Here is a 21,656-nt window from a genome sequence, read left to right as displayed (position 1 = left end):
CCCTGGTTATCTGGTTAGGAAGGTGGGGGAGGGTGCAGGCTCGGTGTTCTGGTCCTTTGGGTCATGGTGTTTGTGTTTTATTTTCTCTGTTTATACCTTCTAAAGTCAGGTGGCATCCTGATTATTTCCTCCTGTCACAAACATTCTCGGTTCCAGCTGAAGTCTCCCAGTTCAGAGACACCCCTCCCCCCACCCCCACACACACAGGCAGTCATGGAGTAGGGTCCCAATGCTCAGGTGGGGGTTCGCTCTGCAGCCCGCTGGTCTTTCCACTGTCCCTGCTCGAGGTCCCAGCCCATCGGCCTTGCCCCCACCGGCCTTCCCCCCGTCCCTGCTCGGGGTCCCAGCCCGACCCCCTGCCTCCCTGTACCTGCTCGGGGTCCCAGCCCACCGGCCTTCCTCCCTGTCCCTGCTCAGGGTCCCAGCCCACCGGCCTTCCTCCCTGTCCCTGCTCAGGGTCCCAGCCCACCGGCCTTCCTCCCTGTCCCTGCTCGGGGTCCCAGCCCACCGGCCTTCCTCCCTGTCCCTGCTCAGGGTCCCAGCCCACTGGCCTTCCCCCCTGTCCCTGCTTGGGGTCCCAGCCCACCAGCCTTCCTCCCTGTCCCTGCTCCGGGTCCCAGCCCACCAGCCTTCCCCCCTGTCCCTGCTTGGGGTCCCAGCCCACCAGCCTGGCTGGTGGCTTCCATGGGCGCGGGGCTGATGGGGACACCCTGCCAGTTTCCCGGAACGCGCAGGTGGCTGGTCCTGGCCCAGGGCGTTGTTTCCGCCGCCGAGTTCTCAGGCTGCGCCCGGGCTCCGCGGAGTTACGGCAGGAGGTGCCTGGCGCTGATGGTGGCACAGTGACCTGGCCGTGCCTCTCACCCGCCCCTGCGTGATGCTGCCAACATTTTTAATTCTGCCTGGCCTCGAGGGTTGGGATTTTAAAAAAATCCATTTGCCTGACGAGTGTTGTCTTTCATGAACTCTTTGCTTCCGTCCTGGGCCTGCTTTTCCATTGGGCTATCTTTTGTCATTGCTTTTTAAGTGTTTGACTGTTCTGTGAGCACAGTCCTTGTCATGTGCCACAAACACCTTTTCTCAGCCAGGGCGTGGCTTTTCTTAGGAAGATATTTCAATCTTAATCTACCTAAATGTGTCTACCTTTTCCCTTAAAGTTTATAAATGCTTTGTAGATCTGACTTTAAAAATCTTCCCTTGCCTCATATATTGAAGGCATTCTCTTATTTTTGTACTAAAAATAGTTAGTTTTTATGTATAGGTTTTTCCTGTTTGCAGTCTGTTTTTGTATGGCATATGGGGGAGGAAGGGACCTGAGTTAATATTCTCCTTTTGGGTAGTTCCCAGCACGTTGTGTGAACACCCGTTCTTCCCCGCCGTCATTTCCGTCCGAGCTCTTGTGCTTCTCGTGTTAGGGTTTCTCGTCACCGCCTCTCGTCTGCTGGGTGGATATTTGTGGGCATCGCCACGTTGAGGACGCTCCATCTTACATCACCTAGTCATCCCGGGATGGCACCTGAGTGGGGTGTTTGAGAGCCACCTGTGCGGCAGGTAACACAACACATTCATGTGTTACCCGAGTGGCACAGATAAAAAAGACTGGTCATTCAGTAACAGCTGACTATTGAGCCCCGATGTTCCCAGGCTCTAGAGAGAGAGTGGCGGACAGACAGACAGGACCCTTGCTTTCATATGCGTTTTCCGTGTAGCTGTGAGGTCCGGAGGAGGGAGGCATGACAATTGCTGATGTGACAGGATCAGGAAAAGTTTGGGGCTCCCCTTTACAAATGTGGTCTTCTTATCACAGTGTTTTATGTTCGGTTTGTTAAAACTCCAGATTCCTGCCCTGGCTGGTTTGGCTTAGTGAGTAGAGTGTCAGCTTGCGGACTGAAGGGTCCCGGGTTCGATTCTGGTCAAGGGCACATGCCCAGATTGCGGGCTCAATCCCCACTATGGGGTGTGCTGGAGGCAGCCGATCAATGATTCTCTCTCATCATTGATGTTTCCATCTCTCTCTCCCTCTTCCTTCCTCTCTGAAATCAATAAAAATATATTTAAAAAAAACTCAGATTCCTAGCCCTTTCCTTTAGATCCGCTGAGTCTGTGGAGCTGAGACCCCGAGTTTGCACTTTTCCAAGCATCTTCAGCGATTGTATGCGCACCGAAGGTTAGGCCCACGTGCTCAGTGCAGAGAACAGAGTCTGGGCTGGACGTTCGGAGAATGATGAGGAGGAAGGACATAGGAGGCGAAGGACACTTGTCCTTGTCCCAGTGAGCATGTTCTTCCCGGAGCTGGGAGGGTGCCGGGAGGGTGGAGGGACACGAGGCTGGAAGGCGGCCTCATGTGGCCAAGGACCTGGATGGCTGAGAGCGGGCAGTGCAGAGTGAGGAGGAGCCCAATGCAGCCTTTAGTTCCAGGAAATTTGCTTAAATGCAGACAAATGGAAAGGCCCTGTGGGGTTCAGTGTCATCGGCCTTAATGTAAGTCGGTGATGTCATGCGGTTGCCCCCCCGAGCAGCGACAGCAAGCAGCCGAGAGCTGTGCCGTACCACCTGACGGTGCCCGGCAGTGTCCCTGTCACAGCCAGCCCTGTGCCCAGTTAGGGCGCCACAGCACGAAGAGGGGCAGGAGCCCCAGGAGGGAGCAGAAAGGGGAGAGGGTGTGGAAGCTGATTAGCCGTGTGCCACAGATGTCATGAGAGGCAAGGGAATTTTTGTTTTAATGTAAGAAAGGTGTTTTTTGTCATCGCCGATTTTTATTCCTTTAACCCTGGGACAGCTCACAGATGGCTCTGGGGTGGGAAGAGTGTAACGCAGAGGGGGGGGCTCCCTGTGAGTGGAGGCTGGGGTGACGTCTGATGGGGAGGGCCCGGGGTGAGGACAAGGCATGTCTGAAGGGAGGCAGCTCTCCGTTAGGATTGTGGGTCTGGAATCCGGGGCCCAGGGCGTGGCTTCCTGCTTCCTTCAGTGGGTGGTGTGGCTGCACTGGAGGTTTCTGAGCCATGACCTGGGCTGAGCGGAGCTGGGGAGGCAGCCATTGGAGATGTTTGGGGGAGACCTGAGTGGGTAGAGTAGAGCAGTTCATTGAGGGTCCGTGATGAGCTCCACATGCGTGGGGAGCCTTCGCACATGTCACACAGCAACCAGGTGACTAAGACCCGCTGTGGAGGGGACCGGAAGGGGCGGGTTGTGAGGCTGTTGTCATGGAGACAGCAGTGGGAGGGAGGGGAGGGGGAGACTGGGCAGATGGTATAGCTGGTGCCTGTGACCAGACACGTGGACCTGCCACTGGGACCCGCGCAGCCCCCGCTCCTCCGGGGCTAATTGCTGAACTGCGTGGGGGCTTACCTCGCGGAGCCTGGTCTTCGGCGCACAGTGAAGGCCGGACCGCGAGGAGCAGTGGCTGCGCGTGGGAGCAGCTCAGAACGGCGCTGGCTGGCAGGGAGTCGGGGCTCGAGAAGAGGAATCGGAGATGATCGTTAGTGCAGTGGGGATCCGGGGGTCTTGCTCTATGAGTGGAGGAGGGGGTGGAGTCAGCAAACGCTTCAGCACTTCACTCCGACCCTCCCGTTCAGTCTCTGCGAGACGTCACAGGCTTAGGGTTCATTGCTGAAAGCACGGAAGTGGGGAAATCGGCCCCCAGTTCCTCTTGAGGTTGAAGACTTTGATCTGACTCCTGGGTTCCTGGAAGGTCTCTGAGCACGTGTTGGGGTTTGTCTGTGTACACGGCCTTGTGGCTCCTAGGCCTGCTCCCTCCGATCGCTGCTGAAAGCCAGCCATCTCTCCCGTGTGTTTGTAGACCAGTTCTCGTCTATTACTTGGAGCGGCGTAGAGGCTCCTCAGTGGTTGCTGTGTGACGACGGGGCTCGACTGCCAGGCGGTGGGTCTGGTTAAGATGCTGCGCTCTTGGTGGGCGGTGCCCTTTACACCCGGACCCACTGCCTCCTGGTCACTCCGAGTGTCTCCCCCGTGTGCCCGGAGGGTGTGGGCGAGGGAGCAGGGGCGGATTAGGGCAGGGGCCCGGTGTGGCTTCCGACACAGTGCCCGCCCTGACTGCGAGCAGGGAGAAGGCTGTTTTGCAAATGGACCGCCTTATCCGTGGGACGTGGTCCCTGACCTTACCTGGGTCCGTGGGCCTCCGGTTCAAGGTGCCCACGGCGGCTGCGACTCACATCTCCAGTGCAGTGAGCTTCCTGGAGGCATAGACAGCATCCAGGGATCAGAACAAGCTGCAGCTTGTGTTCTCCTGGGTTCGGGGACTTGGGGTGACGTGGCCTCCCTTTGACCATCAGAAGCTCTGAAAGACTCCCGTGTGGAGACAGGTTCCCCCTGGACCTGTGGAGACTGCAGGGGGGACCGAGCGCTCGGATCCAAGAGGTGGCCTTTCGGGTTTTTAGAAGTGATTTAATTCCTGTTTAGAAGTTAGCTCTGCCCCCTCTTCAGCTGCGTCTCCACGGCTGAACTCCTGGCCTTCCGGGTGTGCGGCGGGTTCCCATGTGTTCAGTGGGTCCCCGCTCGGCCTGTGTGATGGGTCCCCACTCAGCCTGTGTGATGGGTCCCCGCTCAGCCTGTGTGATGGGTCCCCACTCAGCCTGTGTGATGGGTCCCCGCTCAGCCTGTGTGATGGGTCCCCGCTCGGCCTGTGTGATGGTCCCCACTCAGCCTGTGTGATGGGTCCCCACTCAGCCTGTGTGATGGGTCCCCACTCAGCCTGTGTGATGGTCCCCACTCAGCCTGTGTGATGGGTCCCCGCTCGGCCTGTGTGATGGTCCCCACTCAGCCTGTGTGATGGGTCCCCGCTCGGCCTGTGTGATGGGTCCCCGCTCAGCCTGTGTGATGAGTCCCCACTCAGCCTGTGATGGGGCCCCACTCAGCCTGTGTGATGAGTCCCCACTCGGCCTGTGTGATGGGTCCCCGCTCGGCCTGTGTGATGGGTCCCCGCTCGGCCTGTGTGATGGGTCCCCGCTCGGCCTGTGTGATGGTCCCCACTCAGCCTGTGTGATGGGTCCCCGCTCAGCCTGTGTGATGGGGCCCCACTCAGCCTGTGTGATGAGTCCCCACTCAGCCTGTGTGATGAGTCCCCACTCAGCCTGTGTGATGGGTCCCCGCTCGGCCTGTGTAATCGGCCCCCACTTGGCCTGTGTGATGGGTCCCCACTCAGCCTGTGTGATGGGTCCCCGCTCGGCCTGTGTGATGGGTCCCCGCTCGGCCTGTGTGATGGGTCCCCGCTCAGCCTGTGTGATGAGTCCCCGCTCAGCCTGTGTGATGAGTCCCCGCTCAGCCTGTGTGATGGGTCCCCGCTCAGCCTGTGTGATGGGTCCCCGCTCGGCCTGTGTGATGGGTCCCCGCTCGGCCTGTGTGATGGGTCCCCGCTCGGCCTGTGTGATGAGTCCCCGCTCAGCCTGTGTGATGAGTCCCCGCTCAGCCTGTGTGATGGGTCCCCGCTCGGCCTGTGTGATGGGTCCCCGCTCAGCCTGTGTGATGGGTCCCCGCTCGGCCTGTGTGATCGGCCCCCACTTGGCCTGTGTGATGGGTCCCCACTCGGCCTGTGTGATGGGTCCCCACTCAGCCTGTGTGATGGGTCCCTGCTCGGCCTTCTGATGGGTCCCCACTCGGCCTGTGTGATCGGCCCCCGCTTGGCCTGTGTGATGGGTCCCCACTCAGCCTGTGTGATGGGTCCCCACTCAGCCTGTGTGATGGGTCCCCGCTCGGCCTTCTGATGGGTCCCCACTCGGCCTGTGTGATCGGCCCCCGCTTGGCCTGTGTGATGGGTCCCCACTCAGCCTGTGTGATGGGTCCCCACTCGGCCTGTGTGATGGGTCCCCACTCAGCCTGTGTGATCGGCCCCCGCTTGGCCTGTGTGATGGGTCCCCACTCAGCCTGTGTGATCGGCCCCCGCTTGGCCTGTGTGATGGGTCCCCACTCGGCCTGTGTGATGGGTCCCCGCTCGGCCTTGTGATGGGTCCCCACTCAGCCTGTGTGATGGGTCCCCACTCGGCCTGTGTGATGGGTCCCCGCTCGGCCTGTGTGATGGGTCCCCGCTCCGCATGGGTGGCAGGTCCTCGCTCCACCGGTGTGACAGATCCCGCTACACAGGCCACTTCTCTCTAAGACACTGGACCCGTTCACACAGCGGCGTGTCAGCCTTTGGGTTTATCTGACAGCAGAACCCGGTCGCAGCTGGGCATGGGCCGATGGAATCCTGGCCTTTGAGGAGATGGAGAGGGGCGAGCACCGATGTGACCTGCCCCTGCCTGACTGGCTCTGTTCCTTCTCGCCGCCTGCTGCTGTCGATTGTCGCGTGGACTCAGAGGAGGGGGGCTGGGTTTGCTGAGCTACTGGGTTCTCCTGCTCAGTGTCAGGGTTTCCTCCAAGTTTTATTTGAGGGGGAGTCGAAGGCGTTCCAGCAAAGGGTAGCTTTAAGGGTTCCTCAGTCTGTTTTCTTGCGAAGCCGGAACCACAGTGAGCGCTGTGCATGTCCAGTCACACTGAAACCTCGGCCCGCGTGTCTCTCGAGTGGTCAGCACAGCGAGCCAGCAGGAGGCGGCCCTGACACGAGGGGCCTGTAACCCCTTAGCAAGTCCTAGAAACCAGCATAAACGCTGAGGGCCTGCTGCTGGGAGTGCGCAGAGGACTGGCCGGTTTCTGGGCCGGCGGGGGCTGCTCAGGTGTTCTTGACTTGAGACATGAGAGGTAAAGTCTCTCTTGCCTCAGGAGGATGGGGGTGGGGGTGGGGTGCGCTATTGCAAATGGTTTGAATGAAGAGGAGGCTGTGAGGCACTTGTTTAAAATTTTAATTTTTAAAAAATGTTTTTATTGATTTTAGAGACGGAGGAAGGGAGAGGGTGAAAGAGAGAAACATCAACAAAAGAATCATTGATGGGCTGCCTCCTGCACGCCCCCTGCTGGGGAGGGAACCTGCCACCTCTCCGGGCTGCACGGTGCCCCACCCGCTGAGCAGCAGGCGGCTGAGAGGCACCTGTTTGGCACAGCAGCTGAATGGCACAGGTCCGGGCTGGATGAGGGGTGGACAGGGCCTTTCTCAGGCGGTCGGTTATCATTTAAGGGTCTGACCTGCAGCACGTAGGCCGTGGGGACCCTGCAAAGGGTAGTCAGAAGGGTAGCTGCTTTGTCTGCGGGAAACGTCACTCTGGCCGCAGCGTGGAGGATGGATTTCAAGTTACACAGGAACATGATGCTCTGGTTAGAGCGCGGAGAGGAAGGCCATGTGGTGCGCTGTTGCCGTGGTCCAGGCATGGTGACGCGAGAAGCAAGGCTGCCCGGGACTTCACGCGTATTTCAGTCGTGACTCTCCTTGTGCAGTGGTGTCCTGCTGCTGCGGCCCCGATGTCTAGATGGTGTGGGACTTGTTTATGCGGCCAGTTGAGATGCAAGGTGTACTGCAGCTAAGCGTCAGCTCCTTCTCACGGACTGGCTGGGAAATATTGCAATAAGACTGTTTTTTAGGTTGAATAGAATGTAATTATCTTAAAGGACATAAAATGTTGACATGTGAAGGGAATGTCTTATAACTCAAGCTTAAGTTATAAGCAGCCTAGGAGACGGCGTTAAAGATATATCATAAATGGGAGGCCTAGTGTATGCCGACCTCTTTCTCTAGGCCAGCGCTGTCTGGTGGGAATAAAATGAGCCACAAATACAAGTCATACATGTGGTGTTAAATTTATTTGCTAGTAGCCACATTAAAAGATAAAAAGACCAAACGGGTGAAATTAATTTTAATGATACACTTTTAACCCAGTATATCCAAAACATTATAATTGCAAAATATAATATAAAAATTGAGATACTTAATTTCCTATTATCCATAGAAACATAATATATATAGCACCCTTTTTTATACTAAATATTTAAAGTCCTGAGTCTCTATACTTTTAGCACATATCCATTCAGGCTAACCACATCTCAAGTTCTCCCGCAGACATGTGGCTACTGGCTTCCGTACTCAACAGGCACAGGTGGCCTCTGGCTACTGTACTCAACAGGCACAGGTGGCCTCTGGCTACTGTACTCAACAGGCACAGGTGGCTGCTGGCTGCTCCACTCAATGGACACAGGTGGCCTCTGACTGCTGTACTCAACAGGCACAGGTGGCCTCTGGCTACCGTACTCAACAGGCATAGGTGGCCTCTGGCTACTGTACTCAACAGGCACAGGTGGCTGCTGGCTGCTCTACTCAACAGGCACAGGTGGCCTCTGGCTACTGTACTCAACAGGCACAGGTGGCTGCTGGCTGCTCTACTCAACAGGCACAGGTGGCCTCTGACTACTGTACTCAACAGGCACAGGTGGCCTCTGACTGCTGTACTCAACAGGCACAGGTGGCCTCTGACTGCTGTACTCAACAGGCACAGGTGGCCTCTGACTGCTGTACTCAACAGGCACAGGTGGCCTCTGGCTACTGTACTAAACAGGCACAGGTGGCCGCTGGCTGCTCTACTCAACAGGCACAGGTGGCCTCTGGCTACTGTACTCAACAGGCACAGGTGGCTGCTGGCTGCTCCACTCAATGGACACAGGTGGCCTCTGACTGCTGTACTCAACAGGCACAGGTGGCCTCTGGCTACCATACTCAACAGGCATAGGTGGCCTCTGGCTACTGTACTCAACAGGCACAGGTGGCTGCTGGCTGCTCTACTCAACAGGCACAGGTGGCCTCTGGCTACTGTACTCAACAGGCACAGGTGGCTGCTGGCTGCTCTACTCAACAGGCACAGGTGGCCTCTGACTACTGTACTCAACAGGCACAGGTGGCCTCTGACTACTGTACTCAACAGGCACAGGTGGCCTCTGACTGCTGTACTCAACAGGCACAGGTGGCCTCTGACTACTGTACTCAACAGGCACAGGTGGCTGCTGGCTGCTCTACTCAACAAGCACAGGTGGCCTCTGACTACTGTACTCAACAGGCACAGGTGGCCTCTGACTGCTGTACTCAACAGGCACAGGTGGCCTCTGACTGCTGTACTCAACAGGCACAGGTGGCCTCTGGCTACTGTACTCAACAGTCACAGGTGGCCTCTGGCTACTGTACTCAACAGGCACAGGTGGCCTCTGACTAGTGTACTCAACAGGCACAGGTGGCCTCTGGCTACTGTACTCAACAGGCACAGGTGGCCTCTGACTACTGTACTCAACAGGCACAGGTGGCCTCTGGCTACTGTACTCAACAGGCACAGGTGGCCTCTGACTACTGTACTCAACAGGCACAGGTGGCCTCTGACTGCTGTACTCAACAGGCACAGGTGGCCTCTGACTGCTGTACTCAACAGGCACAGGTGGCCTCTGACTACTGTACTCAACAGGCACAGGTGGCTGCTGGCTGCTCTACTCAACAGGCACAGGTGGCCTCTGACTACTGTACTCAACAGGCACAGGTGGCCTCTGACTGCTGTACTCAACAGGCACAGGTGGCCTCTGACTGCTGTACTCAACAGGCACAGGTGGCCTCTGGCTGCTGTACTCAACAGGCACAGGTGGCCTCTGGCTACTGTACTCAACAGGCACAGGTGGCCTCTGACTGCTGTACTCAACAGGCACAGGTGGCCTCTGACTGCTGTACTCAACAGGCACAGGTAGCCTCTGACTGCTGTACTCAACAGGCACAGGTGGCCTCTGACTACTGTACTCAACAGGCACAGGTGGCCTCTGGCTACTGTACTCAACAGGCACAGGTGGCCTCTGACTGCTGTACTCAACAGGCACAGGTGGCCTCTGACTACTGTACTCAACAGGCACAGGTGGCCTCTGGCTACTGTACTCAACAGGCACAGGTGGCCTCTGGCTACTGTACTCAACAGGCACAGGTGGCCTCTGGCTACTGTACTCAACAGGCACAGGTGGCCTCTGACTACTGTACTCAACAGGCACAGGTGGCTGCTGGCTGCTCTACTCAACAGGCACAGGTGGCCTCTGACTACTGTACTCAACAGACACAGGTGGCTACTTGCTGCTGTACTGGCCAGTGATGCTGGAGATGGTTTTTAAATTCTATTCCAAAGATACACGAAACATTTCAGCAGTACTTTCAAGGGTGCAACCACAGTTTTTCTCGTTAGAAAAGTAATAAATCACTTGGGGTATTACTTTAAAACCTGAGTAAATTAATTAGGCATATTAAATCTTTATAATAGTAATATCAGTATACAGATAGTGGGAGTTAAGTGAGAATTACCTAAATATTTGATTATTGGCCACTTTTTCTTTTTAGTCTCGGGATGTGAAATAATCCTAAATGTTGCTTCCATTTTGAAGTGGAGCCCAGCAGGTGATATTCTGTAGGAGCACCATGTAGAAGGCCTCTGGGTGTTAAAGATGGAGATGAATTCAGGTTGGAAATGGAGACCCTCGGGGAAGCACAGGAAATGGTGTTACAGGTCTGTGGTAGGTGGCTGATAGCGACATCATCTCTGTAGTGTCGTTTGGTGTTTTGAGCTGGACAGTTAAATTACCTTACACACTGCGATGTTGTCAGGGCCCTGCACAGCCTGTCCGAATGTTTGGCAGCCTCTAGCTTCCAGGAATAGACAGGAGCAAGGGGGAGGTTATGCTCTACAGGTGGGCAGTCCCTGGAGAATGCCACCTTCTCTAAATTCACACCCAAGGACAGGCCTGGTTCCCAGTGGACGACTTTCATGTTCCGGGGCAAAGTTCAGATGAGAGCTGCCGAATGTCATTTCCCCTTTCCGCAGCCTAGGAAGTGGTGCCCTTGAAGCTGGAGCCGGAGGTCGGCAGATAAGAGGACAGCAGGATTATGGGATGCAGCCTGGGGAGAGGGAGGTCAGGGTCAAGGGACTGAGGTGCTGTGGGGTTGAAGGATGACTTCCGCGTCCCACAGCGGTGGGGGCAGAGCAGTGGAAGGAAAGGGGGAACTTAGGGGGGCGGATGACGTGGGACACAGGCTTGCAGTAGCTCTAGGGGCCGTCACTCGGGCCACGACCGCCTTTCAGCATCTGAAACGCTGACTAGCTCCTGCCTCTCAGGTACGGGAACAGCTCGCGGAACTACGCTGTCCGGGTTGGGGATTACCACACGCTGGTGCCCGAGGAGTTTGAGGAAGAAATCGGAGTCCAACAGATCGTCATTCACGGGGCGTACCGGCCGGACAGCAGTGACCACGACATCGCCCTGGTCAGGTTACAGGGCCCGGACGGGCAGTGCGCCAGGCTCAGCAGCCACGTGCTGCCCGCCTGCCTGCCGCTCTGGAGAGAGAGGCCACAGAAGACAGCCTCCAACTGCTACATCACAGGCTGGGGAGACACAGGTAACGGAAATGACAGGTCGGGAGGTGGGCTGCTCGTACGGTCGGTTGTAAGATCTTAGTGGATTCGGGTGAGGTCATGAACTGGGATTCACATCCTGGGTGTGGAACTAAAGCCCGTCGTACATGTGTATGAAGATACGGCTTCTGTTTAGGACGGTTACTGTCACCTTCTGTGCTGACGATAATTGTCATCAGTCCTCACGTCAGTGAGGCAGATGGATCTTAGAGGGGTGGACGTGCTAACCCAAACCAGCCGGAGCAGCCCTCACTGTTCCTATACGCCTGCATTCCTGCTTTCTGTGGGGCTCTGTCTGTAGCGAGTCCATCATGTTGCTAGTTCGCCTTCCACACTCAGTGCTGAGAAGCAGGTCAGTGGAGGTGAGAAGGTGCCGAGTGCCAACACGACAGAAGGCAGGTGGTGGCACCCTGTGCCGTTTAAACTGCACTAGCGTCCCAGGAGGGCTCTTATTTGAAAGACGGTTAATGCTCCTGCAACTGCCCAGTGCAGCTCTTTCTGCAGGACCGTAGCGGGAAGCTAACCCGACGTTTGGTTCGCAGGCCGAGCCTACGCCCGAACCCTGCAGCAGGCCGCCGTCCCCCTGCTGCCCAGGAGGCGGTGTGAGGAGCGCTACCCGGGCCGCTTCACCGGGAGGATGCTCTGCGCTGGGAGCCTCCGTGGACACAGCCGTGTGGACAGCTGCCAGGGGGACAGCGGAGGGCCCCTGGTGTGTGAGCGGCCGGGAGCCAGCTGGGCCGTGTACGGGGTGACCTCCTGGGGGTATGGCTGCGGAGCCAAGGGTTCACCCGGCGTTTATACCAAAGTTTCAGCCTTTGTACCTTGGATAAAAGGTATCACCAAACTGTAATTGGTGGAACCCTCAAGGAAATAGCACTTAAAAATGTGTTGGAAATGTTCAACCTCAGTGTTGGTCCTCAGCCAGAGATGCCCGCCAGTGGGGACTGAGGTCCGTGTGTGCAGTTGTGACAGGACCGTGTACCCTCTGCTGCCTGGGAGAACGTTTTTGTAGATACCTCGATGTGGTACTGATTATCCTTAATTAGCATTGTTGCCTCCCAAGTTAGTTTCACTGGAGACTAACTTTATTCTTATTTGAACCTTATTTAACTCTATTTCCCAGAATCCTCTGGATATTATTGTATATAATAATCGTGCAATAATGTTTTTACCTTTATTTGGAGAACTTAAAACTGAATCAGTGATATATGGATTCATATTGTGCCCACGTTTGACGGAAAAAATACTCATTACCTCACTGAGAGTAAGAGTGCCATTGTGTCCTGTTTACGAAAGTTTCCGCTCAGTTTCTGCTCCCAGAGGCTGACAAAGCTTCATGCGTTTGATCCCTGTGGCCTTTGTCAGGTGGATAAGGGCCGAGGGAAGGGACCGTACTGGATAGACTGGAGTAGCCGTCACAGCACATTCATGAGGCCTCTGTTCCAGGCACACGGCAATCACCAGAGCATTCTAACCACCTTGTATGTTGCTAGGAAAATGTGGAATTCTTGCTAACACAGTAAAGAATGTCTTCAATTTGTTGGATGCATAACCTAATTTATCCACCCGATGTGTTAGCATATCTACTCTGGTTACTTTTAACCATGTCACACAACTGGGCAAACACGTTTGTTCCTTAGCATTATGCCGTTTCCTGCACCATGACCTCAGAGGGCCTTCTGCTGCCACTTTACCTGTAGATATCCTGAGACCAGCCCGACGGTCCTGTTTAACAATACACTAAAGTGCTTCCCCTGCCTGCGTGGGGAGCTCTAAAGGAACTGCTTATCCCATGTAACGCACCTACCAGTGTGTGCCCGGGCACCGTGTAAGTAGGTGGGCGGTGTGTGCCCGGGCACCATGTTAAGTGGCCGGTGTGTGCCCGGGCACCGTGTTAGGTGGCCGGTGTGTGCCCGGGCACCGTGTTAAGTGGCCGGTGTGTGCCCAGGCACCGTGTAGATAGGTGGCTGGTGTGTGCCCGGGTACCGTGTAAGTGGCCGGTGTGTGCCCAGGTACCGTGTAGGTAGGTGGCTGGTGTGTGCCCGGGTACCGTGTAAGTGGCCGGTGTGTGCCCGGGCACCGTTAGGTGGCCGGTGTGTGCCCGGGCACCGTGTTAAGTGGCCGGTGTGTGCCCAGGTACCGTGTAGGTAGGTGGCCTGTGTGCCCGGGCACCGCACTGCTTACAAAAAGCTGGTAAGGAAACAGGCCTGGAGAGCAAGTGAGGCAGCTGGTGGGCCTTGAATCCAAACTCCAAAGATGGTACCGAAGCTGACAGTGGCATTGTGCCCCCATGTTCTCCTGCCCGAAGGGAAGTTTCCCTCTGGCTCATCTCCCAAAGTGCTGAGGACTGCCTTTCAGGACATTCTTGGTGGCAGTGTGGTCTTCGCCCAAGTATGAAAGGCATGCCCCCAGGATACTCCAGTGACCCTGCTCAGACATGCTGGCGTCTTCCCCAAACCCCAGGTCGTCCAGTTCTCCTCTATCCCACTTGTCATAGAAACAGGGGAAGAGGTTTGTGCAAACTTTAGGCCTAAGGATGGCTAAGCACTTCTCTTAAGGAGGGGCTGCTCCCTTTCCCTCTGCGTCAGATTGTGTCCTGTTTTGCAAATCCTCAGCTTGGTAAAACTGGTGCTAACCTAATGGTGCTTGGCTTTATTGTAGAACTGCAATGCTGTGTCAAGTAGAGTAACATTATCAAAAGCCTGAGCTTTTAGGAATGTTAAAGTTAACTTTTGAGAGTGGCGTAAAGTTCCTTCAACCTCCAAGTCAAACTTTTTGGTTCAAAATATGCTTTTTTCTAATTTGTTGACTATGTGACTTCTGTTAAGATGCAAATGTGTAAATAAAGTGCATAGCCTTTCACCTTGTGTAGTTGCCCAATTTGTGTGGCTTGTCTCCTCTCCCCTAGAGGTTGTTAGACATGAACAGAGCAAGGACGACAGGCCAGGTAGACTCACCAGGGCAGAGCTCCGGATGCCTGGGGTTGTGGGCTAGTTCCCTGAATGCCTGGTGCAGGAGGCAGCCAAGCAATGAAAATATATTTTAAAAAACCTTGGGAAAACAGGAACCCCAGGGTAACCACTCCCCCCTGCCCCCAGTATATCACTGATCATGAGGTTTGGACCCCCTAACCTTTTTCTCCCTAAAGATAACACCCAGGCCTAGAAAAGCAAAACCAGACAAGTGGTACCCGGCTGCCTCAGGATCCCCTGCCCTGGCACCTACCAATCAGTGGAGATCACCCCTGGAAAGCTGATGAATATTCTATTAATATTCTCACCTAAGAGTTCCACCTGCAAGAGCTGAATAAGCTCAGGACAAAGGACCAAAGCACACTCTCCCCATGGAGCACACCTGTGCCATTCCCCCACAGGCATGTACCCCCACCTCTAAGGGTCCGAGACTTCATCCAGGGGAGCAATGGGCAGCAACAGCTCGTCCTGGGCTAACCCCCTGAACCTGTCTCCAAGGCCCCCTTTCTCCTTAAATAAACTGAATTTTCTTCAATCACTGCTTGAGATGGCTATTTAGCTTGCCCTCACACCCCAGACTTGAACCTTTCAGGGGTTACCTGGTTTTCATGTACCCGTTTCCCCAAATGCTCACCTCTCCCACCTGCACATGCTCTCCTGACAGAGCACTAGCACTTGTAAGCACCTTCCCACTTAGTGATCAGCCAGGGCACAGTGAACATACAGATGAACCAAGCACTTTATTCAAGTATACACTCATTTGCTACTTAAAAAAAAAAAATTCAGGTCTATGCTAAAAATACTTCCTCTGTAGTTTCCAGAACATTGTTTTCCCATCACATTTCCCACTCAACCCTGGAGCTGCTGACTTGGAAATCACGTTTGTCCTGTGCACTGCAGGAAGCTCCAGGAAACTTCACCCACGGCAGGGATTTCTCGATCCCTGCAAGGAAGAACAGCTTTGTAAAATTCCGATCTGTGTACTTAACTCACAGGGCCAGGTAGTTCAGTTACTCCCGACTTAGTTGACTAATTATTCCTTAGAGTCACATAATGCCAGCAGTACGGGCCAGTTTTGGCCTTCCACTTCCTTTGCAGTTAAGTCTAACTCTGAAATACGGATAAAAAAGGAACGTACCTTGTTTTCCATCACCCATTGAAACAATTAGTTCAACTTAGCAGAAACATTTGAGAAACAGATCTTTGCGCAATAACCCAGCACCCTCCAGGGTTTTAAAAGTGAAGAATGTTACTTGTGCAAGTCAGAATCTGATACCAATTAAATGGTGACAGCTTTGCCAATAAACAAGAAAATGCTCTTCCATGGCTAGGAAGGGAGACTGCCACAGTGACAGGTCCCAAAGACACATGGAGATCCACGACCGCGAACCGACCAGCGACCACGAGCACACACTACTCACCCGCTGTCTGCAGGCGTCCCGCTTAGTGCCGGGGAAGCGGACTCACGACGGCCACTGGGCACCCACAGTGGACCCGACCTTCCCGGACTCGCCCGGCCGCAGGGCGCATGCGCGCCGCCTGGGACTCAGCACCCAGGGTTGCACGTGGCGGCCGCGCGACCTAAGGAACACGGAGTCCGCCCCGGCCTCCCAGCCCGCAGGCTGCCGAAGCCGACCTCGACCTGCCGCCGCAAGACCCCCGAGTCGGCTGCATTTTGACTAGGCCAAAAGGTTCCGTCCTAATAATCATCGCTTTAGCGCACAGATCACGACCGCAGACCGACCTGCCAGCGACGCTGCCCAGATGTGAAAGGCCGCACGCTTCTGCGCACGCGCTCTTATACAGCGGATGACGCCATTCCGGGGCGCGCCGCGAGGGGCGGGGCTGGGAGGGAGCGAGGGCGTAGGCCCCGCCCCAGCTCCTCCCCCTCCTCCTGATGGCTTCCGCCTTTTTTCCAGCTTCCAAGTCTGACGCATGCGCATACAAGGGAAGCCCAAAAGTTCTCGCGAGAACTGGAAATCCCGCCGCGGGAGGGCGCTGGGCTGACAGGTGGAGAGGTTGAGTCCAGCTTCTTCCGGGTAGTTACTGTAGAAGCGGCAGGTTGGCGAGTCCCCGCGAGTTCACCTTTGGGTGGGTTAGGCCACACGGGACGCGGTGGTCCGTGTCCCCGCGTGGCTTCCCCGGCCGCGGGGCCGGGCTCTAGGGGATTTGCCGGTGGCTCGTCGCTGACGTCGCCAGGTTAGAAGGGACGGGGTCAGGCGACGCACTGGCGGCCCCGCAGGTGTGTCCCCGGGGCGTCGCTGTCGCCACCCCCCGCCCCCCTCCCGCCGGCCCGGCACTGCCGGTGCAGGTGCATTACTCCAGGGCCGCCGCCCGGGACGCGGGGCTGCGGCCGCGCAGGGACACGTCGGGCGCTGGGCGAGTGCTGGGGCTGTCGCTTCCTGAGGCCGCGGAGCCCCCGGGGCTCTGGGGGGCGGGCTCGAGAGCGCTCTCAGAGCGGTGCGCACCCTCTCGGGGCAGCACTGCTGCTGTGGGCCGGGCCCCGGCGGACCGGTTTCCGGGAAGTGCGGTTCCCTTTGGAGGAACAAAGCTCTCCCGGGCTCCCCCTGCCCCCGTCTCACTGCACTCACTCAGGAATGAGTGCGGGGGCCTGGTCGTGACCTTGGCCGTCTGCGAGCTGGGTTTTATTTACAGTCTCTAGCCGGCTGTCTTAACAGCACGAGGCTGGGTGCTTGACAGCAGAATGCATCTTCCCACCGTGGGGCACTGGGGTCTGACGTCATGGTGACGTCATGGTGTCCCCAGCGTCGTCTCCTCTCTCCGGCCTGTAGAAGGCGCCCCTCCATGCGTCTTCCATCCACCTGGGTTCCCTCCATCTGTGTTCCCTGCTCTGTAAAGACCGCAGCCATATGGGATTAGGTCCATCCCAATGACCTCATTCAACCTTAATCCTTAAAGACCTCCTCTCCAAATATAGTCATGTGGGCGAAAGGGGCCACATGCTGACCTGACAGCCCAGGGGAGGCCTGCATGGCGGTCTTGCAAACTCAGAGACCTAAAGTCACCACACAGGATGGTCTGAAATGAAACTTTAACTAAAGCAGTCATGGTGGGCAGTTATGTCCTAGGCCGGTATCTTCACTGACAAGGTCAACCTTTACCTTAACTGAGCCTATCTGTCTTTTTGCATCTATGATAACATACCCTTGAAACGTCTGGGTAACTTGTAACTTCCCTTTTTCTGGAGCCCCTGGGGCACAACCAAATGTGGTGGGCGCCAGGACAGATACCACAAATTCCTTCATTATCATGTTAATTGTTCCTGCACTCACCTAAGTGTGTGTCCATCATTTTACTTTTTATCCAATCCCAGGGGTTTCCCACCGCTTTGCTTTATCCCATCTATCGCCAATGGATTTCATGTGACCCACCTAAGTCCCTCCTTTGATTGCAATGTATAAATACAAATGTAACCTTCCATTCTCTGGAGCATTATCTCAATTCGTTGAGGTTCTGCTTCCCGGCATATGTCGACAGTTTGGCTCAAATAAACTCACAAAAATTCTTTACAGGTTTGAATGGTTTTTTTACGTGAACAGTCATGACCTGAGGCACTGGGTGTCAGGGCTTCCACAAATGAATTTGGGGGTTAGGGAGGAAAAGGCAGCCCAGGACACTGTCAAACACTAAACCATAAACACTACTGGAGGTGTTTTAATGGATGTATCCACTGGGTTAAGGAGCTAAAACACCGACCTATGAGAGAGCAAGACAGAGCCCCCAGGTTTTGTGTGCTCTTTTCTCCATCCTGAAAGTCTTCCCGTCTATTTTCTTCTTTTTAAAAATTGAGATATACTTGGCTTAGGACATTCTATTAGTTTTAGGTGTAGACATAATGATTGGTATTTTATATGTTGTGAAATGATCACACTAGATCTAGTTAAACTCAGTCCCACACATAGTTAGAATATTTTTTTAAAGAGGACTTTAAAAACCTACTCTCAGCAACTTTCAAATATGCAGTATTATTAACTGTAGTCGCCATGCTCACATCTTGTCCCTGTGACTGACTGGTTTTAACCGGAAGTGTCCGGGGGAAAACGTCTTTGGCCTTCCCTTGCCTCCGTTCCTGTTATTAATAACTAGTTAATTACAACGGTCTCAGAAGTTTGTACCTTTTGACTCCTGCACCCCCGCCCGCCACCACTGATTTGTCTCCATCTGTGAGCTTGCTTTCCAACTTTTCTGTAAATATAAAACTTTGAAAATAAAGCTAATAAAAAAGCATTCATAACTTTGCACTCTTCTGTTTTCACTTTAAGCAATGCTTTAGTGACCGTTTCTGTCTGCTGGTAGTGTGAAATTTGTGGCCGAGATAGCAATAAATTTGTGGGGTTTGGGGAACAAAGCTAATGAATTTTTCCAGTGTGAAGCCTAATCTGTGAGACTTAGGATACTCAGGAGAGATCATGTGGTGTAATAAACAGGAGAATAACAAAATTGACTGTAAATAAAGGTTGGCCTAGGGATTTTACATGCAGCGCGCAAGGCAAGCTGTAGAACTGGCGAAGTGAAGACGGTCAGGGTGTCGGCTCTGCATTTGCTCGCGACTGGAGCCGCCCAGTGCAGAATGCTGGTTCTTCAGCTCCCCTGCTTCTCCCCGCTGGCCTGCGTGTTTTTGTATGGAGACACTGGTGCTTATCAGAGGAACAGAATAAACTGCACGTCTCTCAGGAGAAGTCAGGAGATGGCCTGAGGGCTTTCTTTTACTTGTGCCTTGTGTTTAAAAACTTGTTCATCCATGATGAATGCGTTCCTACTATCCCCCGGCCCTGTTCTGGGTGTGAGGGCCAGAGCAGTAGACAAACAGCCACGCCGTTTGTTCCGGAGCTTGTATTTCAGTGGCGGGAATCGATGGAACCGGGCCTGGAGACCGGGGAGAGGAAAACCCCTGGGAGGTGAGACCTGTGACCGGGCCAGCTGTGCGTGAACCGGACCCTGAGGTGGCCTGGAACCTCACTGATCTCCCCCCGGGCCCCAGGCTCCACCTGATGTTGGGGGAGATGCCAGGAGGAGGAGACGCAGGGAGGAGCTGGTCCCGTCAGACCAGGCGTCCCTGAAGTGGGCAGGGAGAGGCAGCAGCGGAGGCAGGCGCAGACCTGGCTGGGGCCCCACACCCCCGGCCGGGCAGGCACAGAGGCACAGGTTGCGCCTCACGCCCTGTCTGACCCTCGGGCGTGAATCGTCTCTGACATCGCTGGCTTCCTTCGCCTGTCTCATGCAGAACGTCTGTGTGGCCCACGCTAACCTGCCCTGTCCGGGAAGGGGATGGGAACGGAGCCCCAGCCCAGGAAGTTGTCAGTTACATGGTGCAGCCACCCAGGGCTACAGAGGAGAAGAGCGAGGAAGGCGAGAAGTATTGGGGCGTAGGGGTTGAAATGTTAGGAGTGTCCAGGGCCCATGCAAAGCTGCCGTTAGGTCACAGTGTGAAGGTGAGGGTACCTGGAGGGAGTTTTCTGAGCAGCCGTGCATCCCGAGGGGCCGCACCTGCTGCGCAGGACAGCTGCTCTCAAGGCTCCCCATGGTCCCACCCCGTCCCCTCCCTTACTACCCCTCCCCTCTCCCTTACTAACCCTCCCCTCTCCCTTACTAACCCCTCCCCTCTCCCTTACTAACCCCTCCCTCTCCCTTACTAACCCCTCCTCTCCCTTACTAACCCCTCCCTCTCCCTTACTAACCCTCCCCTCTCCCTTACTAACCCCTCCCCTCTCCCTTACTAACCCCTCCCTCTCCCTTACTAACCCCTCCCCTCTCCCTTACTACCCCTCCCCTCTCCCTTACTAACCCCTCCCCTCTCCCTTACTAACCCCTCCCCTCTCCCTTACTAACCCTCCCCTCTCCCTTACTAACCCCTCCCCTCTCCCTTACTAACCCCTCCCCTCTCCCTTACTAACCCCTCCCCTCTCCCTTACTAACCCTCCCCTCTCCCTTACTAACCCCTCCCCTCTCCCTTACTAACCCTCCGCTCTCCCTTACTAACCCCTCCCCTCTCCCTTACTAACCCTCCCCTCTCCCTTACTAACCCCTCCCCTCTCCCTTACTAACCTCTCCCCTCTCCCTTACTAACCCTCCCCTCTCCCTTACTAACCTCTCCCCTCTCCCTTACTAACCCCTCCCCTCTCCCTTACTAACCCTCCCCTCTCCCTTTACTAACCTCTCCCCTCTCCCTTACTAACCTCTCCCCTCTCCCTACTAACCCCTCCCCTCTCCCTTACTAACCCTCCCCTCTCCCTTACTAACCCTCCCCTCTCCCTTACTAACCTCTCCCCTCTCCCTTACTAACCCCTCCCCTCTCCCTTACTAACCCTCCCCTCTCCCTTACTAACCTCTCCCCTCTCCCTTACTAACCCCTCCCCTCTCCCTTACTAACCCTCCCCTCTCCCTTACTAACCCCTCCCCTCTCCCTTACTAACCCTCCCCTCTCCCTTACTAACCCTCCCCTCTCCCTTACTAACCCTCCCCTCTCCCTTACTAACCTCTCCCCTCTCCCTTACTAACCCCTCCCCTCTCCTTACTAACCCTCCCCTCTCCCTTACTAACCCTCCCCTCTCCCTTACTAACCCTCCCCTCTCCCTTACTAACCTCTCCCCTCTCCCTTACTAACCCTCCCCTCTCCCTTACTAACCCCTCCTCTCCCTTACTAACCCCTCCCCTCTCCCTTACTAACCTCTCCCCTCCGTTGGCAGAACGATGAGCTGTTGCTGAGGGGACATTGCAGAGGACTCTGACTTGTGTCTGGGGCCATTCTTCGTCTCCCTCCTTGAATTGCTCTGATGAAGCAAGCGGCTCTACTGGAGAGTCCTCTCCCGACACCCGTGAGGGCCTGAGGCCGCAGCCCAGCAGCCCACGAGGAACTGAATCCTGTCAGCAGCCAGTAGGTGAGCTTGGGCGTGGGGCCGAGAGGACCAGATCTCCCCCCCATCCCGTTGGTGGCAGCCGGGGGGTGCGGGGAGACCTGCACCCGAGAGCCTGCTCAGCCGCACCCGGCTCTGGGACCTGCGGGGAGCGTGAGAAGTCTTGTTAAAGCCAGTAAATCCGGGGGTGATTTGTGACTCCGCATCTGTAACTCACATCCTGGGCACGTCCAAGGAGCGCAGATGAGGCCGGTCTGGCTGCAGTGAGGTAGCAAGTAGGAAGCGAAGCCAGAAAGGAGACGGCTACTGAGGCCTTGGGTCCTTGTGCGGTTTTGAGGGTGTTTAGGAGTAAGCGTGGCAGCCGCTGGGCAGTTCTGAGTGGAGGAGTGACAAGATGGGACCTGAGGGTTCCATGTTCACAGCTCTGGAGAGGACCCCAGAGCAGGGGTGGGCTGGGGCTGGAGCCAGAACGCAGATAAGAGAATGGGTGGGCTCCCTGGTACCCGGGCGGA

At 55.6% G+C, this 21,656-nt stretch overlaps 1 protein-coding gene across 3 annotated transcripts in view; it reads left to right on the top strand.

The window, feature by feature from the left end:
• PRSS12 (serine protease 12) overlaps positions 1 to 13,508 on the top strand; it is a 74,593-nt gene extending 61,085 nt beyond the window's left edge. The window contains exons 11-13 of one of the 3 annotated variants that reach the window (XM_079771794.1): positions 11,001 to 11,281; positions 11,840 to 13,260; positions 13,384 to 13,508. In XM_079771794.1, the coding sequence (XP_079627920.1) occupies positions 11,001 to 11,281; positions 11,840 to 12,147 (589 nt within the window). In that variant the 3' untranslated portion in view covers positions 12,148 to 13,260; positions 13,384 to 13,508. Of the gene's footprint in view, positions 1 to 11,000; positions 11,282 to 11,839; positions 13,325 to 13,383 lie in introns of those variants that run through there. The other 2 variants (XM_079771793.1, XM_079771795.1) reach the window with 2 other exon arrangements.
• The last annotated feature ends 8,148 nt before the right edge of the window (positions 13,509 to 21,656 follow it).

The sequence above is a fragment of the Cnephaeus nilssonii genome (assembly GCF_951640355.1).
Source record: "Cnephaeus nilssonii genome assembly, chromosome: 5".
Classification (NCBI taxonomy): Eukaryota; Metazoa; Chordata; class Mammalia; order Chiroptera; family Vespertilionidae; genus Cnephaeus; species Cnephaeus nilssonii.
This window is presented reverse-complemented; position numbering and strand designations above follow the sequence as displayed.